The 25,210-nt window shown below is 38.2% G+C and overlaps 3 protein-coding genes and 1 long non-coding RNA gene across 5 annotated transcripts in view; 1 reads left to right on the top strand and 3 right to left on the bottom strand.

Annotated features, from left to right (window-relative positions):
• Window positions 1-25,210, bottom strand: part of LOC310720668 (uncharacterized protein) — a gene marked incomplete at its 5' end in the record, with an annotated part of 579,035 nt that overhangs the window by 370,944 nt on the left and 182,881 nt on the right. The gene's annotated exons all lie outside the window — the stretch shown is intronic.
• Window positions 356-2,688, top strand: ier5l (immediate early response 5-like). Its single transcript, XM_083530514.1, has one exon. The coding sequence runs from the start codon at window positions 537-539 to the stop codon at window positions 1,461-1,463; it is 927 nt and encodes a 308-aa protein (XP_083386640.1). The 5' UTR covers window positions 356-536; the 3' UTR covers window positions 1,464-2,688.
• Window positions 6,726-21,457, bottom strand: ptpa (protein phosphatase 2 phosphatase activator). 2 transcript variants are annotated; one of them, XM_083532160.1, is made up of 10 exons: window positions 21,345-21,457; window positions 19,078-19,187; window positions 18,716-18,802; window positions 18,510-18,635; window positions 17,861-17,978; window positions 16,698-16,797; window positions 15,940-16,064; window positions 14,208-14,308; window positions 10,111-10,218; window positions 6,726-7,418 (listed from the first exon to the last, which is right to left on the bottom strand). In XM_083532160.1, exons 1-10 carry the CDS (start codon window positions 21,367-21,369, stop codon window positions 7,344-7,346), a joined length of 975 nt encoding a protein of 324 aa, XP_083388286.1. In that variant the 5' UTR covers window positions 21,370-21,457; the 3' UTR covers window positions 6,726-7,343. The 2 variants fall into 2 exon arrangements, with proteins under 2 accessions (XP_083388286.1, XP_083388287.1); XM_083532161.1 differs by having other exon boundaries at window positions 21,349-21,388.
• Window positions 7,532-9,842, bottom strand: LOC310720988. Its single transcript, XR_014531889.1, has 2 exons — window positions 9,762-9,842; window positions 7,532-9,603 (listed from the first exon to the last, which is right to left on the bottom strand). It is a non-coding gene; the product is annotated as an uncharacterized lncRNA (long non-coding RNA).

Below are 25,210 nucleotides of genomic sequence, written 5' to 3'. Positions count from 1 at the left end.
TATTTAAGACTAAGTTTTACAGTTGATTTAAACGATTATGATAAAGAATTCATTAAAGACACTATTCCTTATCAAACCCAAAACAGTTGTGCATGGACACTAAGTTTGAGAAAACTGTATTCAGTGGAGGAGAGAAGTGTCTCCTCTGTTCAGTGCGCGCCTCATGAGAACATTCCAGCTCGCTAAAGTCAGTTTGGAATTTGAATAGTACAGAAGAACCGCCTGTCTCTGATTTGTCAGAATCGAACGACGTAGGCGGGACCTGCATGTCACTCATGTGGATTCTCGCTCTCTGGTTGGAGCGTTGCGACGTGGGCGGAAACGTCTTCGCGGTATATATGGTCCGACCACGGCTCTCAAGCTAATGATCGCTGGCGCTGGCTCGTTAAGAGGAATCGGACAGAGACGGTCTTGTTCAATGTTTCACCACCGAGTAAACCTGAGCCTGCGCCCCCGAACTAAATACCGCGCTTTCGACTGAGTGAAAGCCTGAGTGCTTCCTTCGCCGAAGTGTGAGAGAGGGGTCTAAAAGTAAAATGATCAACACGGGGGAGTGCGCGGTGGACGCGCAGAGCCTGATCTCCATCTCGTTGCGGAAGATTCACAACTCGCGGACGCAGCGCGGAGGCATTAAGCTGCACAAGAACCTTCTGGTGTCGTACGTGCTGAGGAACGCTCGCCAGGTTTACATGAACGAAAAGTACGCGGAGATCTACAGGATGCAGCAGTACGAGGAGGTCATGACCGTGTGCAACGAGATACAGGAGCTGAACCCTCTCGACGTGGCCGAGGACGCCGAGGAGGAGCCCAACTGCTGCGGCGTGGTGAGCCCCGCTGTGCCCAGCCTTTGCGCTGCGCTCTCGCCGGTCGGCCCGCGCGCCCCGCAGCACCCGCCGCCGCCGGGCGCGTGCACCGCGTCTCTTGTCCTCCAGTCTGATGAGGAAGACGACGAGGACTCGCCCTGCAAGCAGTCGGACGCCGTGTTTTACCGCAGTTGCTGCGTGGAGGCGTGCGCCGTGGCGCCGAACTGCGACTTCTCGCCGTCGGGCGGAGTGCACTGCAGCAAGACCACCGTACTGGACCTGGACACGCATGTCGTGACCACGGTGGAGAACGGCTGCCTGCATCAGGACTGCTGTGTGCCGTTGGCACCGTGCTGTCCGAGCGCGCACGGGCCGGCCAGGAAGCGCAAAATGGACTTCGGCTACTACGCGCCCGAGCTGGAGGAGACGCCGGAGTTCGCGCCGTGCAAGCGCCAGAAGTTGGAGGAATGCGTGTACGCGGGCAGCGCCGAGCCGCTGGAGGCGTGTAACATCTCCAACCTGATCTCCATCTTCGGTTCGGGCTTTTCAGGACTTGTGAGCCGGCAAGCGGACTTGGAGCAAGCGCTTAACGGACAGTTCTGCAGCAAGCAGGCGCTGGCGAGTTTAGGGGCATGGACGAGAGCCATCGTAGCTTTTTGACCCTGTGGTAAAGAAATAGACTCAAATCCTTTATGATGAAAAAACCTGTACAAAAGCCCGAGACTTTATTTTTGCAACAGATCGATATTTAAAACATTCGAGTTAGGTTTGTTTTCGTTCGTTTGTGGGGAGGCGCGTAGTGGACGCCTGCCTGCCACTTGTGTGGTGTGTGTGTGTGTGTGTGCGCGCGCGCGAGTGTGTGTGTGTGTGTGTTCTACACCGACGTTGACATCGCGAACATTTTGTTGCTGAAATGATCTCAACGAATTTCGTTGCCTTAAAACCCAACCCGGAACTGCTAGCTAGCTTTCACCACGAACATGGCAGGTTTTGAATGTTTTTTTTTTTTTTTTTTTTTTTTTTTTTTTTTTTTTTTCCTGTTTTGTTTTAATACTCGTGAATTGTTTTGCTTCTTGAGTTGTTTCATAAGCAACTTCACCAAGATGTCTTGTAAAATAACATTACCCATGTAATGTTTGACATAACACAAATATATTGTTTTAACATTGCACCTTCTCAGTCATGGATCGTGCTTTTTTTTATACTTCTTTGAACATGTTCTGTGTAGGAAAAGGCTCCAGGCAGAAAGACTAGCTCGACTGCTTACAGGAACACCATGTGAGGCTGGATAGAGGGACTGGCATACTTCTGACTACACCTTTAGTACCACGCAAGGCAATCATGTAGGCTAAAGAAGGTGCAATATTTTACACTCCTCTCTGGTTTGTTGTCTTTTTGTGTTTTGAAGTCGCAATACCTGGTGTATTTTGTTAACTGAAGTACCAGTTTGTCTGTAGTCCATCTATGCCAGTCACCTCCTCACTGAACGTTGGGGCCTATTAATTAACACCACAACTCCCAGAATGCAAGGCGTGACGAAACAAGCCAGGCATCTTTTGACGACAATTAGGCATCAAAATTTCCCTCCTTCTCCTGTCAAAGTTCACAGTAATTCATGATGCCAGCGTTTGCTTGGTTTTGTGGATTTGATTTTATTTTCTACAATGTTAGACCTTTTGTTCTAAAAAGGCAATATCATAAGTTAGCCATAAGTCCTCACATTATATAAGCACTATGTGTACTGAATTAAAGACGTTTTCAGACGTACTCTCCATATTTTGTTGATATTCTTGTATTTTTGTGCATATTAAATTGTATATCACCGGGTAAAACTGTTTTAGAAAGTATTTGTTTAAAATTTATAACCTTAATAAAAAATGAAAAATAATTTGTTTCCTTGACATGAGTTCTTTCTTCCTGTGATGCAGGTTAAACTAAGTTTTGTGATAACCACAGCATAAGCAGAAGAGTTTAAGCATCCACAAATAAAACTAAAACACACTACGTAACAGAACACTACAATGGGTTCTGAAGATCACATTTATTCATATACAGCTCACACGTGCCACACTATTTAGTGGGTGTGTACCCAGAAATTAATTAACATTGGGCAGCGTAGCAATGCTGCTCAGAGGTGCCACATCTGTGGAGCTCACACACTGGAAGGATGTCTGATGTGTAAAACGTCCAAAATATCACTCCTATTTTGCTAAGCTTCAAGAAAGTAATACTACATATCCATTCAGAAATCAGCACTGGTCTTTTTGGGTCCAGTTGATTTGAGTTTTGGTTTCTTTTCTTAAAACTAATGTCCTGAGGAAATTGTACAGACCATGCAAACAGATGGAAAGCAGTAGGGCCTTAGAAAGCCAAACATGAACTGGCACACATTTAATTAACATTGTTTTGTTACAAGTTCATTCAACCCAGTAGCTGTTAATTTGGCAATTTGGGGTTCGCTTAACATTTGCTGTGTTTCATCAGCAACGCAACAATGTGCCAACATAGACCATACAACACAAACACAGCAGAACTAAACCCATCTGTGCATCCTGCAGTGATGCTAAGTTGCATTCAGAGTTTTTGTTCCTGCACCTTATTGCATTATTGCTGTACTCCCAAACCGGTGCTCTGCTGGGCGCTGCTGTGCAAAAAGAAATGGGAAAAAACACTTGCAAAAGTGTGTTATCTCTGTCCTGTGCCACACGGTGGTGTTCTTCAAAATCGATGAATGGAGGCATTAGAGCGCCTATGGAGCAGCACCTCGGGCTGACCTCGGATCTGCCATCACCCCCCTCCCCCTCATTCTCCCCCTCCCTCCCATCCTCCCTCCGTTCCTCTCCTCCTCCCTCAGTCACCAGCTGAAAGCTTCTCGACTGATTCCTTTCAATTTGAGACACTGCAGCAGGTCCGACGCATCAGCTTCGACCTGTCCGACATCTCTGTGTGGCCGTGCACTCGATTATCGACTTGTTGTTAATACTTATGGTTGCAGGTAATATAAGATGTTAAAGAAAGGGTCAGGAACGCACGCAAAGCTGTATCCGAGACACGTTTTTACTACTATTATTATATTCTTATTTTGCACGGAATGGAAGCGCGTGATACCGGACTAGGCTAAATTAATTTACATGGGGATTAGCCTTAATGAAAAATGTCATTATTCTTTTTTAATGCTTTAATGATTTTGGTTTGTCCGGTTGATTATAATAAGATTATAGAGTATTCAGTTTTTAACATTCCAAATGCATTGGTTTGATTCTAAGGTTTTTTTTTTTCTTCAGAGGATATTATATATTGTTGATAAAACTGTTTCGCATTAGTGGTGCCGTTCAACCGTGTATGGCGAGCTCCTCCGTGTGGCCAAAGTGGGTAACGCGTCTTCTAATACTTTGGTTGTAGAATGAATAAAAAGAAAATGGTGCTTTTCGCTTCTTTGAAAAAATATATTATTAAAAGGACCATACTGTAGGCAGATTTTTTTTTTATTTTTGTACGAGATAATCTTTTCAAAGCACAGAACACCGGTTTCATCGGTGGGTAAGATAAACCACGGCGCATCTTCGGTGATTAAAATACACCGGTGTAAAATGTCAGCTCGGTGTGTTTCAGTTTCAGTCATCAAACGCACATCTTGTGAATCTGCGCTCAGCTTGAACGATCTAATGTCCTATGCACAGACAGAGCAGCCCAGGATTATCTTATCTCGCCTCTGCGCCATGAATACAATAGACCGCGGGGGAGGTGTGTGTGGGGGGGGGGCGAGGATGAATCGGCGAAATTCAAGGCGTTTCGCCTTCATCTAAATTACTCAGCAAGCCGAGCAAAAGTTCTCAGTGGGGAGGTGGGAGAGGATCATCTCACAGCTCGAACAGTCCAACCCTGGCTGCGCAAATGTACAATACACACACCGAGCACCGAAAGTGAAATAAGTGATAATGAGGAGCCGATTCACGAGTCAGTACATCAGCTGATATGCTGGACAAACCTTCTGCCACTGCGCCCCCGAAGTACCAGTATACTTCACCCTGCAACTTTGGACTGATTTTGAAAAATGTTCTTATTTGCTCTCCCTCACTTTTACATGCCCTGAACTTATTGTACAACGTCTTTCTGTTTATTTGTTACTTTATTGCTTGATTTTCCTAGTTTTTCCTTAGTTTGTATAGCATTATATAAGAATAAGTGGTAGCTTAGAGGTTAAGGCACTGGGTTGCTGATCGGAAGGTCAGAGTTTCAAGCCCCGGTATCAACAAGATGCCAGCCCTAGGCCCTTAATCCTCTGTGCTGTATCAGTACAGACACTACTTTCTGACTCTACCGCCCCATACATTATTGGGATATGTGAAGAAAGGATTTCACTGTACTGTAATGTGTATAATGATGTTAGCTCAGTGGTTAAGGCATTGGACTTTGGATCAGAAGGTCACAAGTTTAAATCCTGCTGCCACTGCTGGGCCCTTGAGCAAGGCCCTTAACCACCCCTGCACAGTTGCAAGTCCTTTTTTGGATAAGGGCATCTACCAAATGCCATAAATGTATATCTATATAAATGTGACAAGTAAAATTATCACTTTGTCTTATAGCACCAGCACACCATGACAAATTCCTTGTACATGCAACTTATGATACTTGGCAATAAAGCTGATTCTGATTTCGAAGTAACAGAAAGCAAGCTGCAAAAAAAAAAAAAAAAAAAAGATATTGAACAGATAGCTTGATTTCTCAGGTTGTCTTTAAATATCCCAAATATGGATTTAATATTGGTCTATTAAATAACTAGTAAATAACTTATAGATACATATATTTTAATTGTCTTATTTAAGTACTTTACTATTTTTACTTAGTAAAAACTTAAGAAAAAAATATTTTCCCCTCAGTAGTACCTCAGTTTTTCTGGTCAGAAATGTATTTGGGGGAAAAAAGGGAAACGCTTCTCTACTAATAAGAAAAGAAAAAAATTTAGATAAAGAAAAATGTCATGATAAATTAGATGTTAAATCTTTATTGCTACAAAGGAATAAAGGCTAGTTGGCAGTAATTGTAGTAGAGATTAAACTGATTCCTAGTTTTAGAATCAGCCGATTGCAGTTACAACAAAATAATATAATGTAAAAATAAAAAACTAAAAAAAAAACCATTGCATATCAGTTCTAACCAAAAACATAATTTCTCCCACTCTTTTTCAAATTAACTTTTTTTTGTATTTAAAGCAATTTTTTTTTTTTAATTTTTTTTTTTAAAGAATAGTTTCTTAAAGAAAACATGGGGTGGGTGTCAGTAATATACTCATAGACTCAGTTTCAGAAAAGAACAAGTTATCATGCCATCTCTATTGTTTAGGAATAATTCTCCCTAAATATTTACCAATATTTGCTTATATAAATCTACATAAAACCATTACAGAATCAGGTAGGGCCTTAATATTTGAGGGTAACAATCATTAAAAGCTAATCCTGTTTGCCAGACATGTGCATGTACATAGAAACTATTTACTGCTAAAAATACTAGTCTATATAGGAACTGTGTAAGAATACTCAACATAAATCTGTTGCTATGTGTATTGTGATCACAGTATCGCATTAGGTATTGTTAGAACTTGCTAACCATACACTTTACCTTACCTAGTATTGGCTCTGAAAAGGCTCTAGTTAGAACAGTTTTAAGAGCCAACAAATCCTGAATTATCCTAATTATCAAACCTATAAAGAACCCATATGTGTAGTATGGCCATATTTCTTTGAAGGCCATTATAAGAGTCAGTGCAGCACATCATGTTAAGCCAGAAATTTAGCACTAAAATAGAAAACCCAAATATTGAAATGTGAATGTTATTGTGTTTCCTCTACAGAAACATTTGCTTAAGTAAAAGAAAGCGCAAATTCTGAAGATAATGATGAAGAGCTGAACATTAAAAACACGCAAAGCTAAAACAGCTGATGTTTATTAATCCTATCCAAAATGATAAAAATGTACATTTAAAGCACACACAGGCCACATGAGTAACTGTTTTTTGGACTCACACACAATCAATTTGCCAAGGATTACTACAGCCTAAAAGGAAATACTGACTAATTATCTGTTTTCTAGTCTATCAAAAAAGAAAAAAAAAAAAAAAAAAAAGAAAAAAAGCGAGAGAGAGAGAGAGGAAAAAAACTAAAATTTAAATAAAAACACTTCCCAGTTTTAGGCAAACTTTATGCTTTATATGTACATATTCATAAATAAATATGAATTCCGGATACTGCAATTTTTTGGATATTAATTATGGTGCCACAAACAATAATTGTTCTTACACCATCCATTTCTTGTGGGGTCAGATCAAGGACAGGAAAATTGATCCTCATATGAATTTTATATTGTAGGAGGAGGCAACCATGCTGCACTGCAGTTAGAAACAGGGTTTTGATTGCAGTCATGTTTATTAATTTATGCAGTGGATAAACATTGGAACAACGGATGGTGGCGGAGTGATTTGGGCGGTTCTTGCAATTGGTTGAGAATCGGTTGTGCTCTCAGACTGGTTCTTCCCACTGTTATTCACGGTTTCACAGGCTGGATTGAGAGCAGGCTGCCAAACTTGAAGTGCTGGATGACGGGAAACTTCTCTAGGCACTTAAGATAGAAACAGAGAGGAAAAAAAAAGAAAAAAGTGAGAGATGGAGGTCATTCATTTGTTTCTTTACAAAAAACTATCATCTAATAGGTTTTACTTCAGGTTGAAAACATTTGTCTTTCAGTTTAAGGTTTCTAAATTCAGCCAATACTTTGTAAAGGCCGAGCTCAAATTAAGGGTGGAACTTGTGATCATGATCTGACTGACAGTAAGCATATGGTACCATGGATATAAGCTGAAAGGAAAGCTGAAAAATCAATAAGACAAGTTAAGCATGCACAGTATCTACATCAACATATTACATGCAGTAAAAAAAAAAAAAAACACTGAGGATGATATTGTTTAAGTACCTATCTGAAAATATTTTCATAGACCAATATAAATGTGTTAATCATCTGCAAATTTCCAAGTGTTGATTTATATTTCCACAGCTGATTTATATACAGTGATGTCCACAAAGCTTCATAAAGGCTTTGAAAAGGATTCAATTATAATAAATGGTGAAACAGAGTCTGCTAACGTGGCTTGCAGTGTGAATCTTCCAGTAAAGCAGCTCAGCCACTGCATCATGTCAGCGAACACAAATACACGGGTAAACTCTTGTTCCCTGTAAGCACATTTTCGTTTGTCTAAAAAAGGCTATTTAAGTTTATTTTTTTCCAAACAATTAGAGTTTCACAAATATTTGTGGTTACAAAAATATAAGTTTTTTAGTGCGGATAGAGTAATTCATAAAATATATGAATTATAGTACTGCAGGAACCAATTATCACCAGTTATACTCTGATGCATTCCCAATCATTCAAGGTCTTCATACATAAGTTTAAACTAACCCGGGAGCTCTCGAAGGATAGCTTTTTAACTGTGTAAATGTTCCTGTGACCTTTTTATGAAAAAATTGTTTGTTGGCAAAGACGGTACAGATATATGTCCATTTTTAAATATTACTTCTCGGGATTCAACAAAGCACGGATAACAGGAAATCGGGTGTGGTCTTAAAGGGAAATTCTGTAGGTGTGGTATTGTTTAGACCCATTTATTTTTCAATTCACTACTAAGCTTTCCAGATGTTTATTCTCCTTAGAAATTAAGTTTGGCCTTATGAGTTTTTTTCTGTGGAAAATAAGTTTAAACCACCAGAGATGTAGAGACAGTAACACTTCATTGACTAAATAGTTTGGACTGAAATTCAATTTACAGACTTTTCACCGACAACAGTCGATCAGCAAAGACATGTTTGTTGCCCAAAGATTATAAGGCTATTATTGTATACAAGTATTTAAATAGTATAGCTACCAGTTTAGCAGTGTGTATGATTAAGTTGGACAATATTAGTATCGATACAGACAAATATCACTCAGCTACAGTGGACGTTAGGACTGATTACAGCACATCCAGATCCCAAGTGTAAAACTTAAACTCCAGTGTAAAAGTAAAGTGTTCTAGATTAGTCAACCTCTTCAAGTTAAAGGTTTTAAACTTGTGTAAGTGTCTCTCTTTGCTAATATGGTCATTGGTTGTGCTTTGGGAAATGAAGCAATATTACACAGCTACATACTCAGGAAATTTAAACCCCTGCTCACACGCATGTCCTGTTGCTATGTGGCCTTGACTATCACCTGTGAATAAAGTGCATGGAATGTGTTTACTTCCTGTAATAGCAGGAAATTACTTTGTCTATCCTTGGATTCATAGTAACATAGTTCATAGATCCATTCTATGAGAATATAATTGTCCAGCAGCAGAGAGCAGATTTACATTACAAACAGGTCGTTTTTAACAGTTTATAACACACACATTCATTTCTTAAGAAAAAAACATTTATGTGCCTCGCCTGGGAGAACCGGGAAAACATCAGCATTGTGCACAAAAGGATCATGATCAGTTAATAACTAATATTTGTGAGCTTTATTTATTTTAATAAATCTGTTCATATCTGTTTTTTATTGTAGTAGGAGTCAGATAGAAAAGGCACTCATGACTACAGAGCTAAAGCAGCAGAAGAGAAAATGTAAGGTTGTGCAGGCGTGTGTGTGTGTGTGTGTGTGTGTGTGTGCGCGTGCACAATGGGGGTTGGGAGTTTCACAGACACACCGGCCCCTCAACCCAGCACTCTGCTTAAGGGAGGGGAACTGCCTGCTCTCTTAACACAGGATGTGGCTCTTGAGGAGGGGGTGGGGCCTTCTGGTCTCACACACAGACACACACGCACACACGCGCACACGCGCACACACACACAGTTAACCCTTTCTAGTCAGGACAATGTGCCTTATCTTTTATATTTAAAAGTAAATGTTCCAATATTACAAAGTTATAAGATGGAAATGTAGAACAGCTATTACTATTTTTCTCTCCAACCAGAATACAACTTCCCAGAAGTGATGCTGGGATTTCCCCAGGAAAGAGGAACTCAAGTCCAACTGCTGGTAAACATGCCACATAGACATGAGAGATCAGATTACAGAAATTTTACTGAGGAGAGAAACATTATGAAGAGTTTTGTGTAATATAATGTACCCATGTAAATGTAGGTGACTATACTGTGCAATATATAATGTAAAAGTGAAAATATGAACCACTAAATATAATATAATAAATGTCATAGTAAAGTTAAAAGTGATATATATATATATATGTAACTGTCATCTGACATCAAGGTTAAAAAAAAAAAAAAAAAAAAAAGAACCTTACTTCAGCCTTGTACATTCGTATAAGCCCTTGGTTGACTTTGGACCAGGAGGGAACAGCGCTGATGTTCCAAAGCTGGTTTGAATGTTCAGCGAAGGGTCCCGTTTTCATCTGGACAAAAAATAACAACGAGGGAAAAATTCATTTAATTGCACTGGTGCGGTCTTAACAATTGTCAGTGCTACAATGACTCAAATAACCACTCTTTAAAAACTGTGGTGAGCAGAAAAGCATCTCAGAAGCACAACACATATTGGTTAGACAGATTACAGTAGCAGGAAAGGATTAAGCCAGGAGTAGGAATCTAAGGCTACAATGGACACAGAATCAATTAAAAAAGAAATGTAATCATCAAATAAACATTATGATGGACAAATAACTGAAAATATACCACTCAATCATTGTTGATTTGTTAGGAAAGTGTTTATTATACAAAACACATGATGCAACACTAATGTGATAATATTGCATTATAGGCTATTTTATATTCTACGAGTCTTCAGAACTGTATTTGTTTCTCTTTAAAGTTTTTGGGGGCTGTCAAATACTTTTATCAATTGAATAATTGATAAACAAACCAATAACAAACTGATTTGCTAGTTGAAGTTTCATTGTTACATTTGGTTATGTCCTTCTCTAGTATGGGATGAAGAATGGCTTTTGCTGGACAATGATATACCAGCAGATTTTCTACTGATGGTTTTATACATTAAATCATTTCTTTTCTCAACACCACACTCTCATATTTCTTATTCTCACAGCTAGGAAGTCAGAACATTGCACAATGAGACTGGCTGTTTCAAAAGCCTATGAAAAATGAGAAAGGCAATGATCTGCCAAAAAATCATATCAAAATAATAATGCTGCAACACCCACACACACACACACACACACACAAGCTGTGATTGCGGGTAAACTAACTTGGTAAATATGACCCTCAGTCACCCTTTTGACTCAGAAAAAAATACATTCCTAAAAAATAAAAAATGAAAAATTACATATAACAACACTAAACACTAGCCAGAGAAAGAGGAAAAAGTAAAAACAGGAGGGTGTAGTCATTACTGCTAATGAAGGGCCTGCCATGTTAAGTGTAGTACTTATACTGCTTTCCACTGCACATTCAAAACAAGAACTGGACTAAACAGGAACCAAAAATCAGGATTCTTGCGCCATCTTTCCATATTGTATTTTTCAATAACTTAACAGGCAAATAGATGCATCACATCATGGGTATCAGACGCTATACATAAACGTGAGCAACATCCTTGAGAGGGACCCATACTCCTGTTATCCCACCCCCCATTTTTAAAACACCATCTGTGTTGGTGACCGCTGGCTGCCCTGACGCAATCACCACAGAGGGGGGAGTCACCGACAGAAACACTGCTATTTATTCGCTGGATAAAGATATATAGAGGTGTATTTTTGGTCATTTTTACAGCTGAAATATTCGATTTGAAGAGCTGAACCTTATCTTTTAGATTGTTTCTGTGCCCTCAACAAAACCAAAAATCTAAATTGTCTGAGGTGTTTTATAACATATTTTCACTTTGTGTTAAGTAGATAAAGCGCTGATCATTTAAACATTTTGTTATATTATATATAGTGTATATATGGAGTGTACATAAAATTCACGGTTTGGGGGAGGAAATTTATTTTAAATATTTTTTTTTTTTTTTTTTTTTACATTTGTGAACAACAGTTTAACTTGCTTGGTTAAATAATATTTTATAAAAATTAAATAGAATAAATGAAATTAATGCAATACACTTATATTGATTAAATTCAGTAATCCATTAAATTGGCTCAAATTGAATTGTTTAAATAAATTTAAATAGATGGAAAAATTTAATAGTTTACATTTGTTAGACCCCGTTGCACATTGCCTTGCACATTCACAATAAAGTTGAATTGAATCGAATATACATGAAATGTGAGGAAAGCACTCACTTTTGTGAGATACTGTGTGTGTGAAATTTTATATATATATATATATATATATATATATAAAATGCAATCCTTTGAGGTGCGAAACAGTTAAAATCTGAGTTACCTCAGGAACATATTAAGTGACGGACCGAAAGATTATTTAGTCTTCATTTTGCACTTTGAGTGCTTTTATTATTATTATTAAACTTGAAAACAGAATCCAAACTGTTATAACATTTGGTACTGGCCAAATAAGTTGTGCACCAGTACCGTGATGAGTGTATTTGGTAATTCTAGGTGTAATGTGAGTATTAGGAGAGCTTCGGTGTAAATAGTAATATTACTTGTAGCTGTAGGCTTGTTCGAGAAGCCAGCAGTGGAGAAGGTTTGGTGTAAGGCTTCCATGCCCTAAGGAAAGACGAGCTCATGAATGGGAGTGCTGTGTGGCTCCACAGAGCACGCACACGCGCACACACGCACGCGCACACGCGCACACACACACACACACACACACACACACACACACACACACACACACACACACACACACACACACACACACACACACACACACACACACACACACTTTCCCAGACTGCTCTGCAAAGCTGGACTTTCCAGTGGGGCCCAACAGAGCTGGAGGGAAAGGAGGATGAGGGGGAGGGGCTCAGGGACCCAGTGATTCACAACAGCATGTGGGGAAGGAAATGACTCATGTGAGCTGAGTGCTCCACACATAACCTCCCTGAGAGAGAGAGAGAGAGAGAGAGAGAGAGAGAGAGAGAGAGAGAGAGAGAGATGGAGAAAAGAAAAAGAGAGAGATGGAGAAAAGAAAAAGAGAGAGATGGAGAAAAGAAAGAGAGAGAGATGGAGAAAAGAAAAAGAGAGAGAGAGAGAGAGAGAGAGAGAGAGAGAGAGAGAGTAAAAGGAGACTGTGTGTGTGTGTGTGTGTGTGTGTGTGTGTGTGTGTTAAATGAGCATGTGCGAGTAACTTGTATGTCACGTGTGTGTCAGGGAGCTGTGCCAAGATTCTCTGTCTCTAAAGACTTGGAGCATGACGTGCCCAAACGTGCACTTACAGAACACAGAGGGAGAGCACTAGCAAGAGTATGCTTTTGTGTCCGCGTGTGTGTGTGTTATATTGTGCTGTAAATTTAGTCTGGACTATACCACTCGCTGCAGCACCCCCCCACCCCCCACCCACATACACACATCCACACACACACACACACTATGCTCTCCTTTCTGCATTCTGGGAAGTTGAGTCATTCTGTAACCACAGCTGCAGCATCCTCTCTCCTCACACACTCACTCAGAGTTAAATGAACACACGCCATTAAAGGAATAATTCAGTCTCTAGCAATAGAAATTTAATTAATTACAGTGTTTGTTTCCTTCACCCAAATGAAGTGAGATACCTTCCACTACAGCTAAGAAATAATGAAAATCTAGTTCTTTTTTTTTTTCCTTCTGAAAATCAAGATCTCCATTCCACACAACTTCATAAGTGTGCTTAAGAACTTACTCTAGCCTATAAAATGTGACCATAATCTTAAAGAGACCATTAGAATCATCTTTTTCTTTGGTACAATTTGATATCATTTAACAAATAATGACAAATACAAAAGTCTGAATTCACAAAACAATGCCTTTGAAGATTAAAGATAAAGTTGATACAGACTCTTATTATAAATCATTTTAAGTGCAGTACTACAGCATTAGAGTCTGGAACAATACTTAGAAGCCAAGACACTACTCCTCTAATTTTATATATTTTTTTACTAAATAGAAAATCCTTTAATTTAATTTAACATTTAACACTGTCCATTTAGACAACAGACAGAAGCTGTTAATTACTCCATAGTCAATCAAACATATAAAAGAGTTGCTAAAGATAGTGTGTCTGTTCACTTAGTTAGGAGAAGAAGCAAATATTCTACAGCCTGGTCTGGAAACATTCTGGCGATTTTAAAATCCTTTGCCTTCTTAGTAATTTCTTGGAAAAACTGTCTCATGCTGAATCCCAGAATTCCCTGTAAAGCTTTTCCGTTTTCTCCTTCCTTCAAACCTCCTCTGTCTGTGGTCTGTGTTTTATTTAGAACAGGCTCTTCTGAAAGAAGACATCACAGGAGATGCGCACGCACACACACACCACCATACACACACACCTCATTGATGAATTTGATGCACTCCATAAACATGTAGTCTTGATGCTGCTCGTTCACCACCTTCTCCTCCACAAAATGCCGTGGCTCCAGAGTGGGGTGATCTGCAACGGAGACAGGACACACACTCAGTGCATTTCCTAAGAGTCACCAGCAGATGGCTTCCTTACACCCCTAAATATTTAACTGCCTCAGTCCCACTTAATGAGCTAATTGCACAAATTAGAAAATCCTAAATATCGTCCCCTGGTGGTCTAGTGGTTAGGATGCGAAAATCCAAAATATTATATATATTTTTTTTTATCTATAATATTTAGGATTTTCTAATGTGTACATTTTGTATTATGCATCCCATCAGAGCTGGTGGTGGTGCATAATAAAATCACAAAAAATCACTTCAGCACTCTATTCAGCGAATGTGAACTCACATCTCATCATTTTCCTGTACTTAATAACCCCAATAGATGTTTGAAACTCACGTTCAATGAGGTCTAAAGGTGGCTCCATTAATAGAATAACAGCAATAAATGCCTAAAACATGAAATGACCGCAATATCAAAATAATAAGCTTTAACAATAGAGGTTTTAGCATGTTTGTTACCAAAGCTTTTTGTGTATTGTTTACTGTAATGCTGTAGTGTTTGAAAGTTTAGTCATTATGATTCAAAGATCAGGACAAACAGAGGAATTTCGATGTTCACTGCACAAAAACCCTTCCCACTGAAAAAAGTCACTATATAGTTAATTTGAAAAACTATTAAAACCTCATGTTATATTCGCATAGCTATGCAACAATGTCATATGGAGTTATAAATATATACATGTTCCAGCATGTATTCTGTACACAGTACTGGACATGATGTGTATGGAAACTATTGAAAGCTGCTGGAAACTCATTCATCCCATGTTAAATAATAGCTTTCTCGATGCCAGAGGCCTATCTCAGAGAAGGCCGGCAAATATTTTTATAAACGTCACCATCCAAATATGGCTTAAGGAGCACTGAGGACTAACAACGCTAACACAAAAGCTAATAAACAACCATGGCGTGCATGGGCTGTGTAAATGTTCAAGAGGTACACACCAAATGGTGTGTTAAAATAGTACTTGTGAATTTGTGATTTTAACACACAATGCGCTCTTCGTTCATAGTCATAAGAACACTGTTGCTAGGCAACTAGGCAATGCTGAAGCCAAGCATAAGCTAGCTAATGATTAGGACAAGTGATTTGGCTAAGCACAGATAATGCTAAGGCTCAGAGACAATAAGAACACAATTTTTACATTTTCTTTAACATGTCAGAACAGACGCGCAAGAATGCGCAATAATAGACAACACATGATTAACAGACAGGGTTTATCCATAAATAAAAATGGCCGACTGACAGCTGATTCTGTAGGCGATGCTATATTTACAAAATTTAATACTGAGTCTCATTGTAAACTATGATAAATTAAATCAATAATTAATCACAGAGCGCTGACTTGCCGAGGAGTTGGCTGTTCATGTGAAATCGTTTCATTAAAATCACATTTTGCTGGAATAGTCACCAACAGTAGACATGTAAATGACATGATATGTAAAAATATATGTATTGAGAATACTTATAAAATTGGCATTCTCATGCATTTCATATACTTGATAAAATGCATAACACCAGTGGTGAATAAGGAGGTCACATAAGCCGCACAATAGAGCAGAAGCCAATATGCCGATGTACAGAGGAACAGTTACCTATAAGCTGAGAACTGCCCCAAATGAAGGGCAAAAATTGAAAGTCATCGAGCCCCCACACGCCCTGACTCCCTGCCGGCTCCATACGGTACGTCTTCTGCAGCTTCCGCATCACACGCAGATACCTGCACCAATCACAGCCCACTGGTTTATATGCAAATTTTCAAATTGACCTTCCCGCTCTCGCTCCCGCTAAGCCAAGTATTTTTACATACATACACTGACACGCACTAATTTAAATATATCTCCAATCAATTAAAATATTTAATTGATATTAATCACATGATTGTTTAACTGTGCGATTGTGTAATAATCGCAACTTAAATATTTATCTGTTCTAAATGTACCTTCAAATTTTAAATACTCTAATCAACATGGGCATAGACAAATATAAATGCTTTATGCAAATGTATGTTTCTTATTACTGAATCCAAACTCAACAAAGAGCATGAACACAAAGTATTCTTGTAAAGGTTGTAAAAGTAAATCTGGTGTTTAAATTACATATATTATCAGGACACCCAATAAAACATTTTGCTATATTTCCACATAGATGGTTTTAATTGCTGGAAATTTGCATCAAAAACCGGTAATGGGGAAAAAAATGTACTACTTACAGTGGCAATCTTAGATGCCACTGCAAATAAATAAATAAATAAATCTCTTTTAAAATTTTCACTTGCAAGTCCCTAAAAGACAGACATTTGCAGTGGACAAAAAAGAAAGACAATGAGAAACCTTTTGGTGTCACTTCTCACCCGTCAAACACTTTAAAAAGGATGGCCAGCTGGTCCTCCACTCTCAGAGCTCCTACTTTGCAAAGGCAGCAGAGAAATGCTGCAAAGGCGGCTTCATGACCTGCAAAAAAGCACACACACACACACACACACACACACACACACACACACACACACACACACACACACACACACACACACACACACACACACACACACACACACACACACACACACACACACACACACACACACACACACACACACACACACACACACACACACACACACCACCACCACCACCACCACCACCACCACCACCACCACCACCACCACCACCACCACCACCACCACCCTTTAGCTGCCATACTATATGTAGCCAAAATGTCTTTTTTATTAAAAATGAAATCTGTAGACACTAAAGACAACGTTAAACTATTGATCTTTTGGATTTTCTGATTCATAGCTTATGAGATTCAGTGTAATTTTTACTTCAACAGTGCCCTCTAGTGTAAACCTCTAGTAGTTTTCTGTAAAGCTGCTTCGGGACAATTTGAATCAAATTGAATAGTGGAAGTGTTTACAGTATGAAGTACAGGTATTCACTGGGGTAAATATCTACAATGTACACTGAATAATTCTTACACAACCATTGATAACACACTAATAACCATTTCATAATGTCAAAACAAACAAAGATATTAAAATATCAAGAAACTGTTGAAGCTCAAAACATGTTTTTTAAACAATATTTCTTAAAATTGTTGAGGCTGCAATCAATAAAGTAAACTGGTGTCTCCACATGCTCAGAACGTTTTTTCTAACAGGACATTTACATCCTCACTACATGATTTGAGTATGTTAATCCTATTCAATGACTTTCACAGGTGCTAGAACTTAACACTATCAATTAATACCCGTGAGAGAATTTAAAGTGAACATGTGTAAGAGCTCGATACTACTGTCAAAACAGTAACAGATAGAATATCTATTGGAAAAGATCGCACTCTGTGCACAGAACTTGTATGCTGTTTATCCTCCTGCGTTTCCTCGTGTGTTCTGCAGAGCAAACTGAGCTACAACATGTAGCTCTTCTACTTCAACACACACGATTTTCTTTTTAGCATTACACTAAATTTACATTATGGTGAACAACACAAAAATATACATGTGGACACACATACCTGTGCCATAATCAATTCTTGTAGGGTTGCCCACAGCTTCCTTCAGGTACACAGCAACCTCTGGGGCTGCAGCACTGAGCTCATCAGGAAGAACAGCAGACACCAGAGCATCAGCTTCCTACATACACATATACACAAATACACACACACAATAAACTCCATTATTAATGTATATCTGTAAATTTTCACAATAAACATAGGGACCACCAAGCGCTTTTCCACTAGACAACGTTATAGCAATGTGCACTAACAAATTGGAGATCAAACATTTGATTATTTTTCCAATGCTGAGCAAGATGATTTCATCCCGAGTCATTTAGAGGCTAGAGCTAGAAACCTTTTTGTTTATTAATAATCTGATCGATTAGAGAAAAAAAAAAAAAGGAAATTCTGCTAAAAAAAAATTTTATTACATAAAAAAAAAAACCCCACTCATTTGTGCTATTGCTAAGTGTTGAGTTTAACAATGGTGAACACGCCTCCTTTCAACTGACTCTCCACACACAGGAATCACCTAAGACTAAAGAGGATTCTGGATTTGCATCAGTAACTATACCATGCTGAAGAAAAGCAGCATGAGTTGGTAGGGACAATCCTAAAAATGGCCAGGTTACTCCCAAAAATATCAAACACACAGCATTGCCAGTACCTGCTCTAGTTTGGCGTACCAGGTCCGGAAAGCCTTATTGCCAAAGCGGGACGGCTGATCCACTGGTGGCGTCTCATCTATCCAGCGATCCAAAGTTCCCAACAGAGACAGCAACTTTTCTACTGTCTGAAATGCACAGAGAGAAAAAAAATAAGAAAAAAAAAAGTGAGAAGTTCCTGTCTCATTGAAGAAAACAGTGACTGTACCTCAGAAACAGGATAATCACACGTGAACTTCTTTCCTTTCACCCCCTCATTCAGAGTTAGAATGAATCCAATGTAATCTGCATACGCCTGCACAGTAAACACAAAAAATATGTTCAATTCCACTCTCACTCTGCCGCAAATCATCTATGATTTTTCCTATTATCCCAACCTGCATTTTATGCGTCTGAATGTGTGTAGGGTCTGAAATGTATTTCTGTAGTTTCACAGTAATACAAGTTTATAGTTACCAGCATTATGCATACACTTCTACATTAGCAAACTCCAGCACAAATACAAGTGTTACAAACTGTCTACGTGATCAAAACATTCATCTAAACTCAATCCAATCCCCATCAACATACCCGAGACCTCTTCCATTTGCCCATATCAGGCACCATGCTGATCTCCTTCTGTGGCAGCATGAATTTAAAGCTGGCAGGTAGGGGAGGCCCATCATCTTCAAGAGAGGCACCTGGGACATTAGCAAAACAAAATCTACAGTTAGAGAGCATACTTTAGACAAATCAGATTTAGATGAACACTGCATGTGTCAATCTACGAGAAAGCAATCATGTGATTCTGCACAACAAAAATACATGAAATAACTGTTACTCCTAAGCAGGGGATTTGTTTCAGGAGCTTTACTAAAGTAAAGGTGATAGATTCATGCTGTATTTGTGTATTGTGCCAAAATGACTACAGCTAGGCTGCACATATGCAACCTGTTGATAGTTTTTAGTTAGTGTGTCAAATTGTTGCATTTTCAAAACATAAAGTATTGAAATTCGATTATTTGAGAACACTCATTTATATATAAATTCTATATTAAATCATACACATCAATCCCTCAAACAAAGTAAGCATGTAACCAAGACAAATTATCAGGTCCAGCAGTTTAAAAAGCTCATTCATCCTTTATTTATTTATCCTTTATTTAGCGGTATTTGCCAGGAATCGTGTCTTGACGAGTTCAGCTCGTCAAAATAAGACGCGATTTACACGTAATAAATCAGCTTCGGCTGCGTAGAAACAAGATGGAACTCTGTGTAAATTATTTATTATTTACATGTCAAATACACAAATGTGCACAATATTAATCATCCAAACGATCCTCATACAAAATGAAACACACCCTGATTTATGCAGCATTGAGTCAATAAGAAGAGAAAATTTACAGATTTTAGCTACTGCACTGTTTTACAGTGAGACCCACAAAAAGAGGTCAACAGACAGAGAAGAATACACGCTCAAGAATGAGCTCAATGTCTGATCTCAAGTGTCAGAGATAACTACAGCAAAAAATAAATAAATAAATAAATAAATAAATAAATAAATAAATAAATAAATAAATAAATAAAGAGTTGTAACTGAAAACCTGGAGCAAACCTCACCCATGTGATCTCCATTTATAGCTGTTTTTTTTCTCCATTTATTTTAGAATAAACTAATTTGTTCAGGTTCATCTGAATTTAGGAATTGATGTAACCTTTTCGAGCTCGCAGTAAAAGGTTTAAATGACCTTGAATTATATCTGGAGCTTTTAGATTTTTTCAGAACATGAAACCTAAAGATCATAAATAGGTATGTAGCTGTCTGGCACTGCTCTACAGAGAGTTTGATTTTCATTCAGGATGCCATATGAGATAATTATAAATGGATGCTACCTGCATCCTGATGGTAGTTAATCCCATGTAGCCCACATTAGGACTTAACAATGCTTTCAGCATAATAATAATAATAATAATAATAATAATAATAATAATAAAGATACCTGATGGTGGGTTTTTCATTAGAGATTTTTGGTACTGTTATTATTTACCAATGAAAATGAAATACATGTATAAAAGATCACAATGCCTTGTTGTGAACAGCTGTTTATAGAAAAAAAATAAAAATAAATAGCCTGACTCCTGATTTTTTAGACGCGAGTTTTTTCTCTGAGACATGAAAAAGTGGGGAAGAATCAGACTAGGAAAGGTTTCTTATTTAACGTCAACAAGCTCAGTTCACTTTTGATTCTGCCTCAAAGACCACAAATGATTACAAATAGTTGCAACACCAGCACCTTCATCACCTCCATCCCAGGCTGCAGATCTGTGACAGGCACACGAGCTCGTTTTGTCTGTCCTATAGGGCAGCATCGTTCTTTTTTTGCTATTTGTATATTGCAGTTTTCCAAAATAAACAAAGATCCAATGAAAGATTCTTCGCTAACCAACAACAAACGCTGTCCAACCTGTATTCATAAAATCCCTCCTCCTGAGCTAGGATTAGTTAACAAAATTGAGTTTCTCTGTTATGATTGGTTAATACTTCAACTCGCTCTTGGATTTGACGAATGAATGCGAGTGTAAGATTTACAATCCAATCCTACTACAGGAGGCGGGATTTGACGGAATACAGGTGTGGACGGAGAAACCGCTAACTACATAAACTAGCTTGCTAGTTCGTTAAACACTCGATGAACTTGTCCGAGGCGCACTGATTAAACTCCGCATTTTAAACGCTAATGTCACCTGCTTGCAAAGAAACATGTGTTCGATATTAATATTTATTTTGGTAGATAAATATAAGCACCGACATTTATAAATGTTCGTCAGGATGCAGTTGTTATTTCATTAAACTTTACCTGCCTGCTTCTCAGTGTCCGCCATGTTTACTGTGGGCAACAATTCATTACATGACTGTTCACCTTTAACTTCCGTTTATAACGTAGTGAAGCAAAATAATATTCGGTATTTTTTAATAGCCTTTCTTCGTTTTTTATTATTATTTTTAATTCAATCAATATGTAAAAATGGTGTAAATGTATTTAGCAAAAAAATAAATAAATCCTGACGTCATGTGGAGCGCTAATAATTGCAAATGTAATAGAGTCGACTCTAATTCTAAGAGTCGACTCAATTCAAGAGACGGGCGCCTGTAGCTTCAAATACAGAAATATGTTGCTTTAACTCGATCTGGTGACACCGGGACCATCTAGCAGGCGTACATTAATGTTGCCATCTTCACATTCTTTAACTGGATGGTCAGAGAGCACACTAATCAATTTAATAAATTTTTACTTATATAGCACTTTTAAAAATTGTCTCGAACTAGCTTTACAAAGATAAATCAGTTGTAAAATAATGTATAAGTGTGTTCCTTATAAGTGTAAGTTTGACACCTAAAGAGCAAAAAGGAAAAACTTCCTAAGATAGCATGAGGAAGAAACCTTGACAGGAACCAGACTCCTCATCTGGCTGGCACAGAATGTACAAAGATGACTAATTATTATTAGTATTATTATTATTAATTGTTAAGGTGTGCAGTGCTAGGCGATTAAATGCAACCTGTGGTCCTGAGTCACTGTTGATTTTAATTACAGCCCAAATTCTTGAGTTGCTCAGTAATTTCATGCATCTTTAGGCTGTTGATGTGGAACCATCCCCAGCTGCACAGACTGGTCACCAATTGAAGAGAACTCCATCCAGATTTAGGGCCGACAAATAGCATAATTGGTTTGGCCCAGTGATGGGCCACACAACCCTCTTTTACTTGGCCCAATTACAGCTAGGAATTACGACTGGACCAGGTCTGGTTGCCAGAACCCGGGCCATATATCGCCAATGGCATAGTCATATCTTAGACAAATGTATTACTATAGCTGGCCCGGTTTTGGTCCCATGTAGGACCAAACAAGTTGGTTTTACATGTCAGCCTAAAAATTAAATAACTTAATCTAGCCACTTTATACACACCCTTGGCCCAGATGAAAAATGCCTGAACAACAACAACAGTATTCTGAGAAATTTTTTATGTCAAGGCTATGTTTTAAAAAAGCTTTTGAAAGTTTTAGTTGATGAACAAGTGGCATTGTGCACACAACATCCAAGCAAATCACAAGTCCTTTAAGCTGTTGTAGTCTCCTGACACTCTTTTCTTCTGACTTCTGTGGCCGCAGAAGTCATGTGGTTATTCCTCACAGCCACTGAAATTACATTACATTTTATTTTCTGACGATGTTAACCAATACTAAGGCTATAATCCAAAGAAGAACTGTAAATATATATATATATATATATATATATATATATATATATATATATATATATATATATATATATATATATATACAGTGAGGAAAATAAGTATTTGAACACCCTGCTATTTTGCAAGTTCTCCCACTTAGAAATCATGCAGGGGTCTGAAATTGTCATCGTAGGTGCATGTCCACTGTGAGAGACATAACCTAAAAAAATATTCAGAAATCACAATATATGATTTTTAAACTATTTATTTGTATAATACAGCTGCAAATAAGTATTTGAACACCTGTCTATCAGCTAGAATTCTGACCCTCAAAGACCTGTTAGTCTGCCTTTAAAATGTCCACCTCCACTACATTTATTATCCTAAATTAGATGCACCTGTTTGAGGTCGTTAGCTGCATAAAGACACCTGTCCACCCCATACAATCAGTAAGAATCCAACTACTAACATGGCCAAGACCAAAGAGCTGTCCAAAGACACTAGAGACATAATTGTACACCTCCACAAGGCTGGAAAGGGCTACGGGGAAATTGCCAAGCAGCTTGGTGAAAAAAGGTCCACTGTTGGAGCAATCATTAGAAAATGGAAGAAGCTAAACATGACTGTTAATCTCCCTCGGACTGGGGCTCCATGCAAGATCTCACCTCGTGGGGTCTCAATGATCCTAAGGAAGGTGAGAAATCGGCCAAGAACTACCCGGGAGGAGCTGGTCAATGACCTGAAAAGAGCTGGGACCACCGTTTCCAAGGTTACTGTTGGTAATACACTAAGACGTCATGGTTTGAAATCATGCATGGCATGGAAGGTTCCCCTGCTTAAACCAGCACATGTCCAGGCACGTCTTTAGTTTGCCAATGACCATTTGGATGATCCAGAGGAGTCATGGGAGAAAGTCATGTGGTCAGCTGAGACCAAAATAGAACTTTTGGGTCATAATTCAACTAAGAGTGTTTGGAGGAAGAAGAATGATGAGTACCATCCCAAGAACACCATCCCTACTGTGAAGCATGGGGTTGGTAGCATCATGCTTTGGGGGTGTTTTTCTGCACATAGGACAGGGCGACTGCACTGTATTAAGGAGAGGATGACCGGGGCCATGTATTGTGAAATTTTGGGGAACAATTTCCTTCCCTCAGTTAGAGCATTGAAGATGGGTCGAGGCTGGGTCTTCCAACATGACAATGACCCGAAGCACACAGCCAGGATAACCATGGAGTCGCTTTGTAAGAAGCATATCAGGGTTCTGGCGTGGTCTAGCCAGTCTCCAGACCTAAACCCAATAGAGAATCTTTGGAGGGAGCTCAAACCCCGTGTTTCTCAGCGACAGGCCAGAAACCTGACTGATCTAGAGAAGATCTATGTGGAGGAGTGGGCCAAAATCCCTCCTGCAGTGTGTGCAAACCTGGTGAAAAACTACAGGAAACGTTTGACCTCTGTAATTGCAAACAAAGGCTACTGTACCAAATATTAACATTGACTTTCTCAGGTGTTCAAATACTTATTTGCAGCTGTATCATACAAATAAATAGTTAAAAAATCATATATTGTGATTTCTGGATTTTTTTTTTTTATTATTATGTCTCTCACAGTGGACATGCATCTACGATGACAATTTCAGACCCCTCCATGATTTCTAAGTGGGAGAACTTGCAAAATAGCAGGGTGTTCAAATACTTATTTTCCTCACTGTATGTATATATATATATATATATATATATATATATATATATATATATATATATATATATATATATATATATATATATATATATATATAAAACTTCCAATTATCCATTACCAAACTTCGCACACTTTGCCCAGACTTATGGAGTCCATGACTGGTAATGAAGTGCAGCCTCAAGAGTGCATTAGTGTCCACCCACTTCTTTAACTGCACTGGTTCTGAAAGTAGTTTTTTAAGTAGTAGTTTTTTTCAGGCTAAACTGAAAGATTAAACACCTTCAACAACAAAAAAAATATTTGAAAATCTATCAAAAAGACAAAGGTACAAGATTGAGTGTGTAACACTACAATGAGGTAAAACTGCAAACCCATGAAGCATTGCACTTTTTAGATGCGACCAGATTGGTACATTATTATTTTTTATTATTTTATTTATTTATTTATTTATTTATTTGCCATAATGGGACATTTAAGAGAGAAGAAATATGGCTTTGTCTTTAGAGCAATTTGGCCTTGTCTTTAGATTTCAAGAAAATATGAAATAAATTTAATTATTTAATAGATTATAAAGGTTTAATTATTAAATTATATTTAATTCGTCATCTGAAATTATCATTATTCATAATTACAAGTATTTGTTTTATGAAACCATATTAATAGAGAGCAATAAACCCACCTTATTATCTGAAATATATAAAGTTACATTTTAACTGTGGGATAAGACTGGCCACACATATATGAGATGAAACTGTCTTTAAGGTGGCAAACAAGATATTGGCC

Source organism: Silurus aristotelis (assembly GCF_946808225.1).
Source record: "Silurus aristotelis genome assembly, chromosome: 26".
In the NCBI taxonomy this organism is placed as follows: domain Eukaryota; kingdom Metazoa; phylum Chordata; class Actinopteri; order Siluriformes; family Siluridae; genus Silurus; species Silurus aristotelis.
The sequence above is the reverse complement of the archived record's forward strand: the minus strand, read 5'-3'. Positions and strand labels throughout refer to the sequence as shown.